At 41.0% G+C, this 21445-nt stretch overlaps 1 protein-coding gene across 1 annotated transcript; it reads left to right on the top strand.

The window, feature by feature from the left end:
- Positions 1-553: 553 nt before the first annotated feature.
- Positions 554-21092, top strand: LOC104959836 (ALK tyrosine kinase receptor-like). Its single transcript, XM_010787746.1, has 13 exons — positions 554-660; positions 1098-1239; positions 3682-3849; positions 4417-4515; positions 9303-9458; positions 10472-10585; positions 12274-12460; positions 13544-13634; positions 14457-14521; positions 14608-14737; positions 15512-15609; positions 18327-18419; positions 20849-21092. Exons 1-13 carry the CDS (start codon positions 559-561, stop codon positions 21090-21092), a joined length of 1689 nt encoding a protein of 562 aa, XP_010786048.1. The 5' UTR covers positions 554-558.
- The last annotated feature ends 353 nt before the right edge of the window (positions 21093-21445 follow it).

Genomic DNA, 21445 nt, shown 5'->3' with positions numbered 1-21445 from the left:
TTAAAGGGTTTTTAGTGATTTTGGATTCATGGGACTTTTCATTAATTCTATTTTTTTAACAATCCTTTAACTCTGCAAAATAACAAACTATTCAGTATATATGTTGAATGCATTTTTGTCAAATCTTTCTTTGGGAAATATTTTCCGGAGTTGTCTTATTCAGTCAGTAATACGGGGTTTTACAATAGACAGGAAATCAGTAAATAGCAGACTGAATTGTCATATAGAGGCAGCATTGGTCCTTGCCTCTCAGTTCCTGTGTGCATCTGGATATTTCTGCTTGGTGTTGGTTCACCATTATAATGATAAAGCCTTTGACTAAGCAGCAGCTGTGGCTTGGCAACTGCTCAAGTCTCTCACACACACAACTGACATGCATGGAGAGAGCATGAAAGCAATTCTTATGTGAGCTGACATCTCTCTCTCTCTCTCGCTCTCTCTCTCTCGCTCGCTCCCTCTCTCTCTCTCGCTCTCTCTCTCTCTCTCTCTCACGCGCGCTCTCTCTTGCTCTCTCACTCGCTCTCTCTCTCTCTCTCTCCTTGCCTACAGATCAACCCTATGCTGAATAAGATCTGTCAGGAACAGAGCGCCCCCATGTCCAACAAAACCCAAGTGAAAGGGGGTGGAGGAGGAGGGGGCGGGGCCACATATTTGTTCAAGGTAAGTAGGTGATGATGGGCAGGCAGATACTTTTAGACTTTATATTTTGAGAACTGCATCATTTGTGGAGATGTCATTTGTCTCATAATGTATTACCTATTCCAATGCAGGGATTGGGGATGCTCTCTACCATTCAAGCTATTGATATCACTGAGATAGTAGTTATTGTCTTATTTTCACTACTTTATCAATGAACATGACTCACTGGAGTTATTTGCTCGTTGTAATCTCACATCAAACATAGAAGCTGACCAACATCCCAATACATTTGTTCTAAATGAAGTTCCACTTTTTAAAATACCTGAATTTGCTTTCTTACACCATGGTAATGGAAAATAATTAAAAACGTATTTTCAAGGAAGTTTCCTTTCCTATTCCTTTGATGTGCATACACTAAATGTAACTGTATTAATATATACATGTATATAAATACCCAGGTCGTAAAAGATGTGTTCATCCCCCTCATCATCGCTGCTGGGGGAGGGGGCCGGGGCTACAGCAGCCTATCAGAGATGCAGCTGGAGCAGATGGATTATGACCCCAGCCAACCGGGACGCAACGGGAAGTCAAGTGCTGCAGGTTCGCTAAACACAGCTTTGGTGTGTGTGTGTGTGTGTGTGTGTGTGTGTGTGTGTGTTCCCAAAGCAGTCAGAAGGAGTGAACTGCACACAATGGTCTCAATATTGGCCCTTTCTATGCAGAGAGCCTCTTTGCAGGAATAGTCTAAATCACTTCGCCAGTTACAGTATAGTGAAATAATGAGTGTCCATACAGGGTTCCTGGTAACTAACAGGACTTATAATTGGGGGGGTGCTCAAACTTGTTCATTTTGTGATACAGAAAAAGGAGGCAACGATGGCTTTGTCATGGATAATGACTGAATAGAGCCCCTTTACATGTCCTTATTTGAAAATGCGTGCGAAAAATATGATTATTATTATATAAACTAATACAAACAAGTTCTCCTCTATCCCTCCTTTCTCAATTCTAACAATTTCCTTTTCCCCTCTACAATTGCCTTTGGAAGCACCCTGAGGCCCCCCCGATCAGACCCCGGTAGCTCAGGCTGATCCCTCACAACAAATCAGTCATATTCTGCCACATGGATAATGGCAATCGGATGCAAAAAAAAGGCAAATTGCACTTTATGAGCACTGTAATACCTTAACACAATATCTTTTGTGAATCAGATGGGGCAGATAGAGGATGCAAATGATGCACAATTCACCTGTTTGTGCATAGTTTGTGTCTACAGTTGTGTGTGTTTTAGTGAGAGAGCTTGGTCCAGGGAGAAGCAGTATAGTGTGTATGAGATGAACAGATAACTAATACCCCATTACAGAACTGTTGTATTGTATTCTGCTCTGCATGGCCACAAACTAATAAGCCCAGTTTACAGATAGCCCGAAGTGGAAGTGTTTATTTGTGTGTCTGCCTGTAAACACAATCATTTATCCCAGAAGGCATTTACCTCTGCCTTAATTCATACGTTTCATATACGTTCCCACTCGCTGTGCCAGTGTTTGTGTTTTGGCTAAAACAAAACAAAGCTACAGTAGGGCCTGGTCATAATTATTCATATGGATCCCTGTGTATCCCGTCATTACCGGTCAGAACTACCAGTGTGATGCTACACCCATGCCGGCTGCATTATTCATGTGGTCTGAGTTTAGAGGGTTCAGAAAACATTTTTTCAAAGCCTTTTTCAAATCTGGTGAATGAAAAGTCAAATATTCAGCATTTCCGTGTGGTTTGTTGCTAATGTGGTGAGATATTTGTTTTTGTTTCTGTCTCTCGGACTTCAGAGAGGGAGGAAAATGAAAGGGGAACATTTACTTTTAACTTTATTAGCTATAACTTTAATCTCCTGTTACCAGGTTTCTTCAAAGGGATTTATGTTTCTGTGGTCTCTGCTCTGTGTTTAATAAGTTATTGCAGAGTGTGTGGGTGCGTGTGTGTAAACATACCTGATAATTGGTGTGTGCGTGCCTCATCTTTCCAGAACATTTTCCCAATGAAGAGCTCTTTCTGTGTCTTTCTCTCTTTCTTCCTTTTCGAAATGAATTTTTGAATTTGTCTTGTGTGAACTCTGGACAAATAATCAGTTCCACACATTGTCCAGATAGTCCTGGTCAAAAGTGCTCTCACTTACTCTGCTGCTCTGCTTGTCATTTGGTCATACAGCCAGTCTCTTGCCACTCTTTGATTTTGTCTGATGACATTTTTGACGTCAACATTTACAGACCAAGATTCCCTAAAGGGGCCCTATCATGCTTTTTGGGGTTTCCCCCTCCTGTAGTGTGTTACATAGGTTTGTGTGCATGTAAATGGTCTGCAAAGGCTAAAATCCCAAAGTTCCCCCCAGAGGGAGTTTCTCTCTGATCTGACCCTATACAACAGAGCCAGCCAGCTAACCAATCAGAGCAGACTGAGCTCTGGTTTCAGACAGAGGGTGAAAAGAGGTGCTGCAGCACAGGCAGTATGAGAAAAATAAAGAGCTTTTTGAAAATGTAAGCATTTAGAATTAGAAATGGCGTCTTGTCGTCTCTCCAATTTGAAATGTTTTGTTCTTCCCCCTCAGGTTTTAGTTTTCTTCCGGTTTCCCACCAGCTGGAATAGAAACTCGCCCACAATCTGGCATTAAAATCCTGATGCCATGCCATTGTTCCTGTAACCCAGAGAACACAAAATAAATTACAGACTGAACCGAAAGCCCATTTGTCAGACAGTCCGTTAACAAAATCACAAACGCCCATTTCGCTGAAGGCCCATTGTTCCAAAAAAAAAACATACTCTACTTGCGATGTAAAAAAAGTGCATGCTTATTATTATTCAGAATGAGGGCGAAGGCATGACCCGCCCCTCTCTGCCTCTGGTGATCCTGACATTTGCGTCCTCACACAGCGATCCTCCGGGCAATGTGCAGATCATTGCAGAGTTGCTGTGCATATCTGAGTGGAGTCCTTGCTCCACAGCGTGTTGCTCCACATCATGTGACAGGGTTGTTGTGTTTGGTGACAGGTGGAGGCGGAGGCTGGAACGACACTGCTCCTGTCAGTCAGGGGGGCAGACCTCTGGTGCTGGGGGGCCAGGGAGGGCAGGCCTGTCAAAAGTTCTGGCAGACTCGCGGTGGCTTCGGGGGCGGCGGAGGGGGGTGTTTGTCCGGGGGCGCTGCCGGAGGATACAGAGGTTAGTGCAAGAGATCTGCAAGGTTTTTCTAGAACGTCCAGTGCTGGGAATTACAAAGCACAAGGCATGAAAAGATACGAAAATAAAAACGTAACACAGAAGTAATGCAAATAATAAGCAAAATGCAAATACCTGTAAACGTTAGATTACACTGGGGTTTATCACACACTAGGTTCATATCTAAACATAATCTACCATGAGAATGTGGCGTACTAGCTGCAGAACACTCACATATATTTTCTAAATGCCACCAAATATTAATGTTCTGGAAAAGTGTGCACACAATTCGGATAAAATAAACCATGATTTTATTTCTGTATCAGCCACCTTGTAATTTGTATGTATTTTTTTTATTTGACACAGCAAAATGTAAAAAAACGGGAATAGATACAGTCAAAATGTTGTTGATGTCCATGATGAAAATCCCTACCAAGCAATAATGGATAGAGACAATAGAGAAAATCTACATAATGGGAAAACTGACATATTTTCAGATTGCAAAAGCACAGAATATAAAAAAGCATGTTATTTATGAAATGGCACTGAAGTTTTGTCACATGATTCTAGGTGGTAACACCTCACTGGATAACAATCCCAAACACGATGGTGACGATGGCACCTCCTTCCTCGGCCCAGAAGGAGAGCCCTTCCTCTACCCGCTGAAAGGTAATGTGACACACTAGTCATTTATTTTCAGTGTTTGATAACGTTGTGCTTTTTGAGGTTTGAGGGTCTATGTGTTTGTACTTTGAGAAAAGCTGTCTTTGCTGTTGACATATTAACTCTCAAATGACCAATCACATTTATATATTATATGTATATATATTTGGAAAATAAATAGATTTCTACTTTCTACATTACACTTAAATTAACCCTTAGATGCATAAGTGGGTCGTTTTGACCCGGTGAGGTGGTTTTCTCAGAGTATCTTTGTAATTACATTTTTGATCATTTCATATTCCAGCTATTCCTCAAAAAACATGTTTTGGATATCATGCCATTCACATTTTTGATTTACATTTTAAAAAATTGTAGTTTTTGTGTTTCAACCCCAAGCTTCCATAAGTGGGTCAAAAATGACCCGCATGCATTTTCTATGGAATTTTTTTTTTTTAAATGTAAATAAAATGTGATATGATATGATATCAAATATTTCTAGTGTGAACCAAAATATAATACTACATATTATACAAGTGGCATAAAAACACATATTATTCTAATACGGGTCCTTTTTGACCCACTTATGGAAGAGTGTAGGGTCCAGTGCAGCTAAGGGTTGAACTGTATCAAACTCATATAACAACATTAATATGCCCCCATCACTCCATTATTACACCCATATTAAACCCATGTTACACATGGTCACAGCCTGTCAAATGACTGTTTCCCCCAGGATACAGCACTAGAAACACAGTTTGACAAATGATGACCCTTCATACATCATTTTAAATAACCTTTTGTCTCAGCTATTTAAGAAAATAGGAAAAAAGGAGAAATGGAAAACTGAAGTGCCTTTTTTTTTTTTAATTGTCTTCCATTAGGGCTGTAGCAAAGTACGCACTGATATCCCTCTCATTGAGCTTGAATAGGCTGATGCTGTCTGGTGAAGCAGTGCTCCTCTCAACTGCCACAATCCTCATTTCGTCATTACACTCACTTTATTTCCTCTGGTGGAACAAGACTTAGGAGTGAATACCAGCTCTGTCAAAGTGGTATACTGGCTTTTAAACTTCACAGAAGTGTACTGTTATTGAACAACACATTCCTCGGCTGTGGCTCTGACTGGTGAACATGCTGAGATGTTCTAGTTTCTGGTGTCATTTAAAGAAGGAAAATCAATTTCCTATTTTAGCTATTTAACCTAAAAAATGAATAAGAAGATCTAAACTTAAGGGGACATAGTATTCCATATTATTTTGGTGTTTTTATGTGAAAGATGCATCATCTTTCTCATACCTGCTGAATAAAGCTGTATTCACCCCTATTAAAGATACTCATATGTGGGGCTTATATATATTTTATACTCGTATGTTCTAATGAGCCAGCTTGTGATGTAAGAAGGTTACGTTTATATTGGTTGTTGCTCACAGGTTTTCTGACCAAGAAAACATACCATCACTAAATGAGTGAGATTTTCATAATACACCCCCCTACTGTATGTACACCCCCTTTAAGATACAACTGTAGTTCAATCTGTGTTTTTCTTCCAGCAACAGCTCCTGGATACCTTTAATGTCCCCATTTGGTAGACTCGTGACAAGAAAATAACAACTTTTATGACAGATAATAAAGATTAACATTGGGAATATAGCCAGAATCTATTTATGTCTTTTTGATGTCTTTATTAGGATCCCCATTAGCACTAACATGAGAATTGCTATTCTTCCTGGGGTCCTCACACACACAACACATATATAAACATACATACAACAAAATTCAAACAAAACAAAACAGCTCATAATTTCATGCAATTTACAGCGCGTATGAAATGAAAACTAAAAAGGTCATCCAGCTATCGCCATCCTAAGGCCAAACAAAAGTAAATACAAATAAGTATACATACTAATAATATATGCATACATAGCCACAGGCACAGTTCAAATGTACTTTATAATACTTTTTTAAAAATGAGCAACCTTTTGAAGTGTACTTGAGAATGTTCCTGAATGATATGGACGGGTAAAGACTTCCAGCTGACCATGGCTCTGTACAGTATGACTGTTTTCTGTCCCTTATTTGATTTAGATGTGGGTAATACAAACCTTCCTTCTATTGTATGTCGTGTTTGATAGTTATGTTGAGAATACTGCGCCTTTGTGATAATATAGGTGAGTGAGTCACTGTAATATTTCTGACAACATTTAACAAAATACCTCTGTTGGACACTTAACCATTTCATTGACTCTGGTTCTGTAGGAGCACTGCAGTGCACATCGTGCTGCCTTATTTTGTGCTACTTGTAGTTTGGTTAAATCTTTCTCTGCAGCATAGACCAAATAACCAAACAATAATCAAGCTGTGACAGAACCAAAGCATCCAGAACTTGTCTACTGACATCTATTGGCAAAAATTTGAACTGATGATTTGATCCTATTAATAAAGATTTAGTTTTTCCAGCATTAATTACTAACTTATTATGTATAACCCACTCTGATATCAGTTGTAGATCTGTATTCATAACATTTGTAAACTCTCCTATAGTCTATACTTCTGTTTATATTTGTAATGGTTAAAGTTTTTATATTCCTGCAAAAGGAAAATGTCCACTTCCTGTTTTAGAAATGCGTGCAGGAAAAGAGCTAAGGAAAGACATGATTTATAACCAGTGAATTACCAGAAGGCTAAAGTCATTATTGTAACACACAGGGCGAGATGTCAGGTATTATCTGTAATTGTATCACTTCAAAGGTCATGTTTAAGGGCATCCGTGGTTTGAATATGTGATCACAAATGGTGACGGCAGTCCTTTTCTCCTCAGCTTGAAGTGCACAGGCAGGTTTTCAAGCTCAAATAAAAACAGTAGGTGCTGCCGGACAACCCTGCTGTGTGCACTGAAAGAACTTTAAAGAGGATCAAAGTTCACAGCTAATGTTGACAGAGGCAACCGGATTGCATGAATCCTAACACAGAAGAGTGCATTGACGCAAGTCCTTCTTTAGTTGATTGAGAGACTGCGTTTAAGGGAAGTACAATGATTTATCTGTGCAGGTATAACTGTCTTGCTTTGATAGAAGATCAACTGTTTCACTGTTACAATAATATCATTAAGAAATGTGAAAAATGAAGTCAAGAAATGATCGTCACCTTTCTCACTTAGGGAGTATATTAAAGATCTAGAGAGAAACACAATCTGCATTCCTCCATCGAAACCCTTCAACGGTTTATATGTCAGACTTATGTATTTGTACTTATAAAGCTGATAATGGAATGAGAGGAAATGGATTCCTGCAGATGAGTGCATTTGCCTTACTACGCCGTACAAGCTTCCACAGAGCAGAAACCACTTTATGTTAGATGATGTGTCCACGCTTGCTATGTTGTCTAAAATGAAGAGGATTGGTTCCTTTTTGATGCAGTAATGGCTGTAAACGGGTTCCTAAAACTCCTTGTGCAGTGAAGGGCGGAGAGTCTGCAGGTTTGGTTCCAGCCTCAGAGACCACAGCCGCAGATCGTTTCACAGATTAGCACAACTTCAGTTCCAATCAGTCAATTTAGTTTACGGTAAGAAAAGACTGGAATGGAAATGTGTGCGCTCTCAATCCTCCACACAGCGCGGAGGCACCCTGGCTCCATTCAGCTCTGATAGCTTGGACTGGATCAGTAGCGCTATTCACCAAATGAAATCACGCTGGGGATGAAAGCACAGTGAAGCTGAATAGGAAAACTGATGCCTTATGTATTCTCACTTTTAACCCTGTTTTAGTTTTCAGGTGGTAGGCTTTGGTCAAAATACTCCACCAGGCCACAGCAGTAACACAACACTGTGTAACGACCTAAATCATTATCCATTATTACACATTCACTTGCCAACAACACCTCTATTTAGATTTTTTCAATTGTTATTACCTCAGTGAAGGATCTCACGTTTTCGGCTTGGTGTTATCTGCCGGCCTGCTTTTCATACAAAGATACTTGAAACTAGTAATCGAGACCATTCAATGATTAGGAAATGTTGCTTAAAGTGGACCTATCATGCTATATTTGAATAATATATTGTAGGGCCATACCTATATAAATATGTCTGTGAAGTTTTTTTTTCAAAATACCAAACAGATCATGCATTTTAGCCATGCCTCATTTCGCTCTATTTGCTCTTTTCCAGCCCTGTTTCTGCAAGGGCTGATTCTGAGAAGTCTTCTTCGCTGCTTTTGTGGCAGACTACAGCGCCACTTACAGGCCTGGCATATGTACTACAGTGTCTCCAGCGCTTTCGAGCGGCAATGATCCAACCCCCCATTCCCCTGATAGGTGGAGAGTTGCCCATATAGGCGGAGCACCCCTTTTCTGACGTCAGAACAATTCAAATCCATATCAGATCCGTTGCAGCCCCGTTTTTAGAGATTTGGGTATGGAGGAAAAGAGAGAGGGTTGTGTTTTCTGACATTTGGTGAGTTCCCTGACACACCGGGGACACATATTCATGTATAAAAGACGTACAAAAGTGCATTTTGCATGATAGGTCCCCTTTAAGGTATTAAATAAAGTCAGAAATATTTTCATAGCCTTCCATAGAATTTCACTTCTTTTTGCAACCACTTGAGTGGCCCCCTGCTGACTATTAGAGAGAATGTGAGTTTGGCATTGTATGTAGCTATGTTCGTATGACAAATAAAGAACCTTGAACCTTGAAATACCATGGCGGTATTATTGAATATTTTCTCTTCTACTCTAGAGATGTCTTATCAAACCCTGTTCATGTGGAAACGTCTGCTTTTCACCCTGTGTGTGTGAAGCTATGGAGGGGGATGGGGAGGTGATCATCAGTCCGGTGCAGAACTGCAGCCACTGTGAAAGCGACGAATGCCACGACACCTACGGCAGCATCGTGTGCTACTGCGACGAGGGTCTGATCCTGGCCCGGGACGGGGTCTCCTGCATCAACGCTACAGGTCAGACTGCTGCTCATCTCTCCCTCTCCTCCTCAGCATGTGAAATGAATCCGAATGCAAAAACGACTTAAGCTGATGTAATTGTACCTGTAATAGACTGTGACTCAGTGAATAGATGATGAGTTAATCTGCAGGAGTAATTAGGCCTGGGAGGCTCTGTACTTAATTGAATCTTTATCTAAGGAAAGGTTTTTTATGAATCCCTTAATCATTCATAATATTAATCAATCCGTAGGATAAGCTAACCCTAATGGAGATGATATACCTTTAGAAAGTATTAGCTGCTTTAGTCTTGCTCTGTGATAGATCTCTGCGATACATTCAGATTAAAGCTTTTTAATGTTGAGGGGATTAGGCTGAAATACTCAGGGTGTGGATATTCATGTTTTGTACGTACATTATTCAATGAAACGTGATTGAATAACGGATTATGCAACATTTCTATAGATAATACTGACCCTAAGTTCATGCGACTGCATATTTTCCCCCACATCTCAACCTTGTGCCGTGTCTTTGGTTAAACTGCAACAAAGCAATGCAGGCAAACCCCTCTGGACATAGAAACGCCTCTCCAATTATTCTTTGTAATCTCTTGAATCATGAGCATATGAAAGTATATCTGAAATAAATGAATATGGCAGAATGTCACTTTATCATTTGTAATGGTATCTTAATGACCTAGAGTGTCTCCTTGCCCCATGGTTTGCAAATCTGTTCTCCAAAATGACAAGCAGTAGATAACTGTATGATGCTAGGTCATAAAAGGTCGCTATCTCAATATGGCGTCTCTGGGCGTGAAGATGTGTTCTTCGCTCAGATGAGTGAAATGAGATCTCCCCCGTGCCCATGGGAGGGGAATTGACATGCACCGGCCGTCGCTGCTCCTAAGCTCTGTTGTGTCATCGCTTTCACATCATTGATTAAGTGTGGGATCAGAGTGGCGGAGAGAATGTTAATACTCCTCTGGGGACGATAACAAGTGTGGAATGCTGTTGTCTCCCCTTGTCTAACAGAGGTTACCCGGCTGCCCCCCCAGCCGTCTCTATCCCACCTGGCGCTGGGGCTGTCTGTGGGCACCTCGGCCCTCATCGCCGCCCTGCTGCTGGCCGTCTCCGGGGTCATGATCAGTAAGTGAGGGAGGACAGGGGAAACACATTTAGACATATTCTGGTGTTAGTCTGTGGACACGATGTCAGAGGATTTGAAATTCCATGATTCATGGTGAGACGGCAGAGTTTGTGCTATGTTGCTTCAAAAACATGCCTTCTTTCAAAAAATCATTCAAAATACACATTTAAGTGTTTATTTTCCTTCATTCATCTGTAAGGTTCTGCTTATTTCATCTAAAGTTAGCATAAGATCCTTTGTCATTTGTACAGTTAAACGTTACATTTAAAATAAATTGTTATATAAAAATATAAATGATTTAATGTAATTAATCAACTGGGGATGTTTAATGGTGATATCAATTACCTAAAATGTTTACCCTAATCTCCTGTAGTGTGTTTTACAAAAGACATGGGATTCCACTGTGCATATTCTTAAAGCCATTTGATCAAAATGAGGTTTTTCTCATGACAGCCAACAAAGTAAACGTGGGGGAAGTAGGAAAGTTAAAGTAGCCCTTATGATTCTGAAGAGCCCCACTGTGCTGGGTAACGCTTAAGAGGTTCCGTTACGTTAGTATTTCTTTTTTCTGCTTCTGATTGAATATAAAAAACTGTCTCACAAACACACACTCCAGTCCCTCTCATCGCCCTGAGCAGCTTGTTGTCAGAACAGGGAAGTGAACCTCTCGGACAGCTGCAGACATCCTCCTGCTCACCTGCTTTCAGGCTATTACAGCCTGACATGTGCACTCATTGAGCCATCATCTCCTCCTCCTCCACACACACACACACACACACACACACACAAACGCACGCACGCACGCGCGCACACACGCGCGCGCGCTCCTGCTCTTGCACACAGCCAGACTCCCACCTACATGCCTGCACCGTCAGTAGAGGCAGCGGGGGTCTGTGGAGGAGTGGGTCTACCTCTGTGATGAATGAAACGTGCTAATGATGGATGGCTGCTTAGCCAGCGGCTGACAGCACTCGTACATTAGAAAGCACTTGGTAAATAAATACCTCCCCACACACACATAAGCATACACACATAAACTATTCTCCCTGGGACTAATGGGTTCTCAGCTGAGGTTGAGGCTGCTTCTAGAACTGGCGTGCGTGCGTGCGTGCGTGCGTGCGTGCGTGCGTGCGTGCGTGCGTGCGTAAAGGAGAAAAGAGTTTCCACACAGTGGGATGTTCTATGAGCTGCAAAACTCACAACATTCCGTTTTGTTTCCGCGAGAAGTAAAGAAACCAGAAAGTATTCACATTTAGAAGCTGGAAATAATAATGTTTACTTTACAACTAATGAGTATATTATGAAATAGTCTATAATTAATGTAACAGTTGACAACTAATGGATTGCTCTTTGCAGCTCTACTTGGTCTTATGCTTACATTGTAATATGAACACATCCTCAAGACACGTTTAAACATTAAGGGTTAGATTCTGAAACATTATGAAAGACGAATCTGGCATCATATAGAGAGGAATCAATATTTCACAAAGGAATTATTTTCATAAAAATTGCTGTGGAACAAACAAAAGGTCTTGAGAGAAATAACAACTGGTAAGCTTTCCACTTTGTTTGCTTTAGCTGCCAGCAATAATTTCCACAAAAAATATGTGTTTGAGGTTTTGTTTGCTTTTATAAATTGAGGATTTCCCAACATTGGGATGAAACGATTGAATTTTCCTCTCACCAGTGTACAGGCGTAAACATACGGAGCTGCAGTCCATCCAGCTGGAGCTGCAGAGTCCAGACTGTAAGCTCAGCAAGCTGCGGGCCTCCACCATCATGACCGACTACAACCCCAACTACTGCTTTGCCGGAAAGACGGCATCGGTCACCGACCTGAAAGAAGTGCCGCGGAGAAATATCTCCCTCACCAGGTACAAGAGCAGAGATTTAAAATCACGCTTTCTTGTTGCTTGTCTTGTATGAGCTGAATACACCAGTCCTCTGTGGGGAAGTGGGACCTGACTGAAGCCTAACAGCATCTGAAAAGACGTGCAGCTCACTGTAATTATATAAACTATGTAAATATGCTGGACTGCTGAAATCCAGCGTGGTGTGAGAAGTGGCAGCTTAGTGTACGGGTCTGCTGCAGGGATCCAAGTGTCTAGGGAAAAGATTTTTCGCATGGCTCTTTTAAATGTTTAATCTTTAATGTTCATGTTCAACAGTTTATCATGCTGGTTCCTAGTCCTTATGCTTCGTTCCTTTTCTTTGGGACCCAATCTTTTTCAGCATTGACATTATTTAAGTCAAATGATGGCTGCAAAAGATACAAAAATCGAAATGATTATTTGACATAAACTCTGAATCTGCGGCGGGATGTCACGGAGAGTTTGGGAATGAAATACATGTGACCTAGTTGAGAAAACTGCCAAGAGTTTTTCCATGTCCTAGTGTAGCACTAATAACATCTCACTGTAGCAGTGATCATAGTTTGGAAATGATATTATGCTTTTGGGTTTTCCCTTTTCTGTAATGTGTTCATATTGGTTTTTTTGCATGGTTCTACAAAGGTTAAAATCCCTGTGTTCCTTCAGAGACATCACTACGTAACACTTAGTTACTTCTATTGGTTAGCTCTCCAACACATTGTACGTGATAGGCTAAGGGGCAAGACATCTCTCAGCGGTTGACCGATCACAACAGAGCCGGCCAGCTAACCAATCAGAGCAGACTGGGCTCTGGTTTCAGACAGAGGGTGAAAAGAGGTGCTGCAACACAGACAGTATGAGGAAAATAACGAGCTTTCTGAAAATGAAGGCATGGAGACATGTCCCAGTAGAGGTACAAAATACATATATGGACCTGAAAATGAGCATAAGGGGGCCCCTTTAGGACATTTCTTAGTGCTGGTTGCTTCTAACGTCTCCAATCTAGGAGACTTGTATTAAAGTCTCAGCTTCACTTCTAAAATATTAATGGAGTTGTAAATAATGAATGTGTTTGTGTGTCTCCAGGGGTCTGGGTCACGGTGCCTTCGGTGAAGTATACGAGGGGCTGGCAGTGGGGATCCCAGGTGAACCCAGTCCTCTGCAAGTGGCAGTCAAGGTGAATTTACGCTCTTAGGAACTCTAAAGATTTGTTTCTGTCTTCCAAAGGTCAGACTTTGATGTTGATGTCTACAGCCTTTTACAATGCGTCAGACATCATGCAACTAAGAATAGGTTTTTATCAGGATATGAGATTATGAGTTGTATTGTATCTTGCTGTTACTGTTCGCATACAAAGCCTAAACGGTTTAGCCCCACCGTACCTGGCAGATCTTTTAAAACCATACACACCCACATGGTCACTGAGGTCTGCTGACAGATTCCTTCTGGTAGTCCCAAAATCAAAGTTAAAGCAGCGAGGAGACAGAGCCTTTGCTGTTGCAGCTCCAACGTTATGGAACGAATTACCCCTCCAGGTTAGACTTGCTCCAACTCTGCCTGTTTTTAAATGTTGTTTAAAACCCCACGTCTTTTCCCTGGCTTTTACAGGCCAGGTGACACTTGAGCTTTTAAATTTGGGTTTTTATCTTACTAGTGTTTTGTATTGTTTTTATGTCATGTAGGAGAGTTTTTCAGGCTTCTGATCTGGTTTCATTGTCTCGTGTTTTACATTTGTTTCATGTCCTGTCTGTTTTCATGTATTTATGCTATGTTTTTATACAGTTGTTGATGTACAGCACTTTGTTCAACTCTGTTGTTTGTAAATGTGCTATAGAAATAAAGTGGATTGGATTGGATTTTTTTTTTTCATGTAAAAAATAAAGTCAAAATGTCCACTTAATGCTTATAGTTGGAGTTATTCTCAAAACCTTGACATTTATGTACACCACTTCTCTCCTCTGTTCTTCATTCTTTGCACCGTTGTTTGTATTTCCAACAGACCCTGCCTGAGGTTTGCTCTGAGCAGGATGAGCTGGACTTCCTCATGGAGGCTCTAATCATCAGGTAAAGCACCCAGACAATGAAAACAGCTCTGTTTCTCAAACAGTGCAGACACAGCACATTTCTGATACACATTGTTTCCCCTGCAGTAAGTTCAGCCACCAGAACATTGTGCGCTGTGTGGGGGTCAGCCTGCAGACCATGCCCAGGTTCATCCTGCTGGAGCTGATGACCGGGGGAGACCTCAAGTCCTTCCTGAGGGAGACCAGACCCCGGCTGGTGAGACAGACCTGTATTGAATGGATACTTGTATTAGTTTAACCATCTTTAGCTACAAATGTTCTCGTCACTGAGCCCCAGGATTTGACAAAATGTGATCCATGTTCTGTTAGATGTTCAACATTTCCCCCTCGTGTTTTATTAACAACATCTCTGGGCCTCATGCAGCAACATTCTCTAAGATTTCTCTAATATTTCCTCTTAATTTAGTGTTAGGAGAGAAGTCAACTTCAGATGCACCAAACATTCTTATCCATCCAAATCTGCTCTCACCCAGGTGTATGGTGACTCCCCTTTGATCATAAATATAAGGGGAATAGCTCATTGTTTATTATTAGGTAACACCCCTTTAGACAGTGAAAGGGTGGGCATTGTTCCGTGTGCAAAAACTCTGGCACAAGAATTAAAGTGATGCCACCAAAAAAGGCTGTAAGAAGAATTTCAGCAGTAGAGATTTAAAGACACCATTATACAAACATGAACAAATTAAACTGGGATTTCTCCCAGCATCAGTAATGGTGTTTCAAGAAAATCATAAAGCATCTGAGAGCCGTATGTAACCCATTCAGAAGCTGAAAAAAAAGTATTATCCTCCAAGGGGTTTTAAAGTCTTAACTGGGATACATTGAACAATAGTATTTCTACAAAAATCAAGTCTAATCACAGAAATGAGAGTAAATAACAGAGTATGTATATCGCTTGCTGAATGAGACCCAAATCTGCCTCTGCTACATTGACTAATATTGCATTCTGGGTATTCCTCTGTCTGATCAGGAGCATCCGTCCAGCTTGTCCATGGTGGATCTTCTGAATGTGGCCCGAGACATCGCAAAGGGCTGCCAGTATCTGGAGGAGAACCAGTTTATACACAGGTACTACACCAGAACTACTCTGCATATGAATATATAAACAGACAGATGATGTAAGGATTCTGCTGCCCACCTAAACAGATTAGCTATGCACAGAGAAAAACAAACAATAGACAGCACATATGGGTTTGCATATACATATGGAATGCTAATTTGCAAAGAGAAATATTCAAACTCAAATAGCACAGACTTGCCCACATTCACACGCTGCCTTTGCTCAGGATTATGAGTGGTCTGCATCCGCCCACATATGGACCCTGCTGCCTTGGCCTCTCGTATGATCGCACAATGGACAGGTGATGGGTTTAGCATCCGAGCAGCCAGATGGGGTAGCCGGCTGGCCTTTTTACGGTCCGAATCAAAGGAACAAGTCTCATTCTATATCCACATTCATAGTGGTTGGTGAACCGGAGGATGTGACTAAATCACTTTTAAATGCATTTCTTGAATCCTTCTCCTCCGTGGATGTCTGTGAGGAAAGTCTAGTACATGTCAAATAGGCCAGTGGTCAAAATGGCTCCCACAATCACATCTGGATGCTTGAAGCTCATGTCTCCATCTTCATGTTTCGGTGCGGCTTGGTCAATGACAAACGAGAACTTGTCCGCCCCAACTTGGCACAGTAAGGCCCATCAATCCATCCCTCTTTCATGCCTTCAAACTTGTATTAAAATTCATCCTTATACTGTCCTTGAGACTAATTTCATTTTTATGGGGGTGTGTTTACTCGGGGTTGAGTAAAGGGCAGGTGGATAAGGTAGGGTGGAGGAGAATGCAGCTTTTCTTAAGGGATCACAGGGTGTGGATGATGAGCTGCAACAGGTCAAATCACAGCTTTAATGCTGTCTGAGAACTACTGTGGGATTGGCTCAGCAATCTACGAGCCCCTACACAAATGTATTTATTTATTACTTTCCCATATCTTCTAGACTCCTGTTCCAGGATAACAGAAATGCCAGCTAGGTCTTCTAAACTTTGTCCTACATGCCAATATGTTTTTCCTGAGTGCCACAGGAACTGTGCATGTGCCATTTCGCCGAAGCTGGTTCGGGTGTTCTTAGTTTCACCAGCTAGACATGACCTTTTACCTTCCCCCGGCAAACCAGTAATCTTTAATGTTGACGTTTTTATCTGTGCTCTTTTTGTCTAGTGGATCGAATAATGTTACATTTTTATAACGTTATTTTACAATAACACAGGTACTGACATTAGAAACTGTAGTCGCCTGAAAATAATCACTGACTCGAGGAGAGTCAAGTAGTTCAACTTCAGCTGTTTAAAATAGACTAATAACAGGGACGGTAAGTGCTGCAGTGAAATGGGTCTTGAAGCTGCAGTTAGTGTGCTGTAAATAAGGTCTACAGTTTGAAGCCGGTTAACTTTGTTTTAATAACAGCCTGCTCTCCCATCACTGTGCTGCATGTGCTCTGTGTCCTTCCCCTAAGCCCTCAGCGACACACTGTGACAGCTTCTGCTGCATTCAAGGCTGTCCCTGCCTACGAGCAAAACTCATTTGCATGAATTCTCGAGAGCCATTAAACAAGAACTGCTTGGGTTTATACACAGCACCTCATGAGAGGAGAGGAACTAGATAAAGAGTTCATGTGTGTGAGCTGATGCTATGTTTTTGGAGACGCCTCTAAATGGATGGATTCATTCACTTATTTTTATGAATAGGGAATGTTGTGGCAGGATACTACAATTAAGTCACTTATCTGCAGCTGGTTTGATATCTCATTTATCTCTCAGACATTCATTTAACAGCTTGAGTCCACATTTCACTAAAACTGAGAACCCACTGGATGCCCTAGACATTGTTTTTGTTTCATGCCAAATCATCTTTTCTCATACTTGAAGTTTTATTATATAATAATAAGTTGAATTGTTCCAGACACTTCTGGCACATTCAAGTGGGGCAGCCATGCATAGAGTAGTGCCCTGTCTTAAAAAGCCCTCGGTTCAAATCAATCTGAACTATTACTTCAGCCTCATTTCACATCCGAGTTTCATCAGAGATTGGAGGATAAACATCAAAACACACAAACTGATTGTATCACTGCTATTTGTTGTATTTCTGGCTCCTGCCCTGTCCCATGATCTACATCGAGCAGTGCCACATGATGTTTTTTTGATCATCCCGAGTGCACTACTGTCTTTACTGTGATGAGGAGCATTAAAGCTACATTACTTCTTAAGATGATAAGAACGTTTGGCGCATTGGGAGCCCAATGCAGCGTGTGGGCTCAATGGTGTCTTCCCCAGACATGAACTACTGTATTTCCTCAAACTAGTAGAGTGCAAATATGATTTTATTCTCTTCCAACCCACTGCCTGCAACGGAACATTTCAATCTTGTCTCTGGATGCACCATGTGGGCAGAGCTGTAAAGGAACAGTAGGAAACCATACACTTGACTTTACTCGCTTGCCCTGGGCAACTTCGCACTTACACTGAACTTAGGATCCCACAGGGAGCGTCTGTAGGAGTTTCATATGTGGAGCTCTCCTATAGATGCACACATATAGGAAACTAGTGAAGGTAGGAGGCCTGAGCAAAGATGTGCGAATGTTCAGTGTGTTTAACACACAGTGCCTTCTAAATATATTACAATACAAAATGTCATTCAGAATTAAAGTGCCTGTGCATCAATGAAAATGACCAATATTGTTGAACCAGCAGTAAGTACATGACCGCATGTATGTGTTTTTCTCCTTTTTCAGAGACATTGCCGCTCGTAATTGCCTACTGACCTGCAAAGGATCGGGCCGTGTCGCCAAGATTGGAGATTTTGGGATGGCTCGAGACATTTACAGGTACAATTCATTCCAACTGATATTAGACAGCATGCAAGACTTACACGGCTTTCTCCAAATCAGCACCGGGTTCAGATTAGTCATAATGGGGTTTAAACTAAGTAAGCTCACATCAAACAGAAATAAGAAAGAGAAAAATACTTTTAAAAAACTAATGTGTGAGCATTCATCTTTACCGTGGAGTAATCACCAGGCTGGACGAAAGGATGACATTTTTATTTAGAGATAAAGTGTAAGAATCAAATCCTTTTTATTCCGAATGTTGACTGAATACCCAGATCATTGTAATATTTTGAGTTTGCTGTGGAGGTTTACCAATACCATTTCACCAAACCGGCATCGCTGCACTAAAGAAGAGTTCTTTGTAATGCAACACTTTGTTGTTATGGAGAGGTATCAGAGTGAAGTTGCTGCCAGGTTAAGGAAATGTTTAGTGTGGCATTAAATAAAGTAAGAAGGAGCCACATTTCTCATTGATATTGGAAAATCTGACATGTTTGCCACTAGTGGAGTCGCCCCTTAATGGCTATAAGAGAGAATGCAGGTTTAAGTCACTTTTGCATTCTTAGATCAGGAGTTAGCTGCTAAGATGGGTTTCCCTAAACAGCAATAAGGCAACACAATCCAGAGAAAGCCGGTTTCATTTACACTGGCTGTTGGATATTGTCCTCGTTATTCCCTTTAGTATCAGTTGGTATAAAGGCCCGGACACACCAAGCCGATTTTGGCCGACGATGAGCGTCGACACGCCCTAATCAGATTGGTTTGTCCCGCACCGTCGTGTCTTTTCAGCCGTGCCGACACCTTTTCGGCCGACTGCCCACCGATTCGTCGGCAAAATAAATCACTCTGATTGGCTGTTCAGCTAACGAATCAGAGCATGAGAACGAAACGAAAGTGAGGGACCAAAGCAACTGTGTTCCCAAAGCAGTCAGAAGGAGTGAACTGCACACAATGGTCTCANCAATCTGATTCTACGTTTGTTTATGTAACTGTAAGGGAATACAGTTATTTTTGTTTGCCTCCTAACTACGTAGTCCAGTGACATATAAACCCTTACTCTTCCCCAAGAGTAAGGGTTTATATGTCACTGGACTACGTAGTTAGGAGGCAAACAAAAATAACTGTATTCCCTTACAGTTACATAAACAAACGTAGAATCAGATTGGTATGTTTAAAAATAATTGGATTTCTCACAGGAGTACAATGTTACAATATATTAAAAAAATAAAGATCAATAGTATAGGTGGACGAACTGACTGAATTGTCTTTGTGGTTTACATTTTTTTTTTTTATGATTTTAAATGTAAGAACACAAATTTAATTTTGAAAAAATATAGTGTCTTCTTTTCTTAAGTTACATCGTTATGTCATACATAAAACACTTAGGTAGAAAAACATCCTCTTGACATTTCCTTTCTCTTGTATTTCATTTAATTTAATTTGATTTTAAAGTGGTCTAAAAGCGGAAAGTAATCAGGTTACATTTCTTTATATGGGGAAATTTAGATTACGTTACTAATGATATTAGTAACACAATTTCAAAACAACAGAGCTTGCTCTAAAGCCAAACTCTGTGCCAACTTATTTTTTGGATCACAATGTAAATCTGCAAAAATGCTTTAACACAATCCTTAGTTGGCTTTTTGATAGCATGAATAATATCGGTCTTTCATTGATTGCTTTTGAAATCCCTTCAATCATTTTCTTCCCAAGTGTAGAGAATATTCGCAACTGATAAGTATGTGTTATAAGCAGAGGTGGTAACGAGGGAGAAATACTTTGTTACTGTACTTAAAGGTGGGGTAGGTAAGTTTGAGAAACCGGCTCGAGATACACTTTTTGTTATATTCCATCGAATGCCCTTAACATCCTGATAGCAATGAATATCTAAGTGCTTTGACAAAAAATCCATAAAAGTGTCATCTGTGGAAGCCGTAGCACTGTAAAAAGCACAACCAATCATCTGAGCCGGCCCGGCTAAAATAACTGGATGGCCTACCTGCCTGTCAGCCTTCCATCTGTGCACAAACTTATCTCGTGCCCTCATTGGTCATGTGCGCGTTCGTGTGTGTTGGAGGAGGGGCTCTGTAAGGAAGTGGCAGATTTTTTCCGGTTGTGTATTTTCAAATTCTAGCGCACTCGGGCTGGTTTCTCCAAATTTACCTACCCTACCTTTAACAGACGTGTTTGCACCTGTTGGCCACCGTACAAAAGTTACCTTTGCACCCTGCTTTCTATACAACAAACAATGTCAAACAATGTATGTTTCCTTCTCTTAAAAGCAGCAATAATAAACACTTTGTCAACTAACCTCCCTTTCTCTTTATTTTCAGTGGCGGAATAGGGTTTCGTTTTCAAAGGTTTAAATAGCAGATGATGGATGGTTTCATTGGCGACTAGAGGGATTGTGAGGGTTTTATTCTCAGTGTGTGGAACTGGGAGGGGAAGCATGCTGTGCTGCTGCCAGGGAAGAATCTCCAGAGCATAATGGATGACAGCCACACCTGGCAAGTCAACACAAGGAAGCTTAAGAGAGACAGTGGGGAGATCCGTGAAGGCTTCCATCGCAGGTTTAAACTGTGGTTGGTGGCAAAAATGTTCACGATTCAGAGCACGGGTGGCCAGGGTGAGGTCGGGGAACATGAGGGGAATTACTTGATTCTGCCTTGAATTTCAGAATGTCAAAGTTTTATTAATTTCCAACATATTTTTTTGGTCTACTGCAGCGTGTGTCTGCTATGTCAATCACTTAATGTTTTCTCCTGAAATAAATCAGAAACCAAAAGGAGGAATCTTAATTTTTAGTTTTTATGATGCGTCACCTAGTTTAGCATTCATTTGACGGAGTACTGATTGGTATTCGTCTCGTAGAGGGAGAACTTATTTCAACACAGCCAATCAAGGTCTGCGTTCTATCACACGTAGATCAGAGGCACAAAAAGATTCTACCACCAGCCTAATACACAACACCAGAGCTACGTACTCTGCACAACAACCACATTAGCTTTTCTGCTAAAACCTCA

This window comes from Notothenia coriiceps, unplaced genomic scaffold (genome assembly GCF_000735185.1).
Source record: "Notothenia coriiceps isolate Sejong01 unplaced genomic scaffold, NC01 NC01_scaffold00031140, whole genome shotgun sequence".
NCBI classification, from domain to species: domain Eukaryota; kingdom Metazoa; phylum Chordata; class Actinopteri; order Perciformes; family Nototheniidae; genus Notothenia; species Notothenia coriiceps.
The sequence above is the reverse complement of the archived record's forward strand: the minus strand, read 5'-3'. Positions and strand labels throughout refer to the sequence as shown.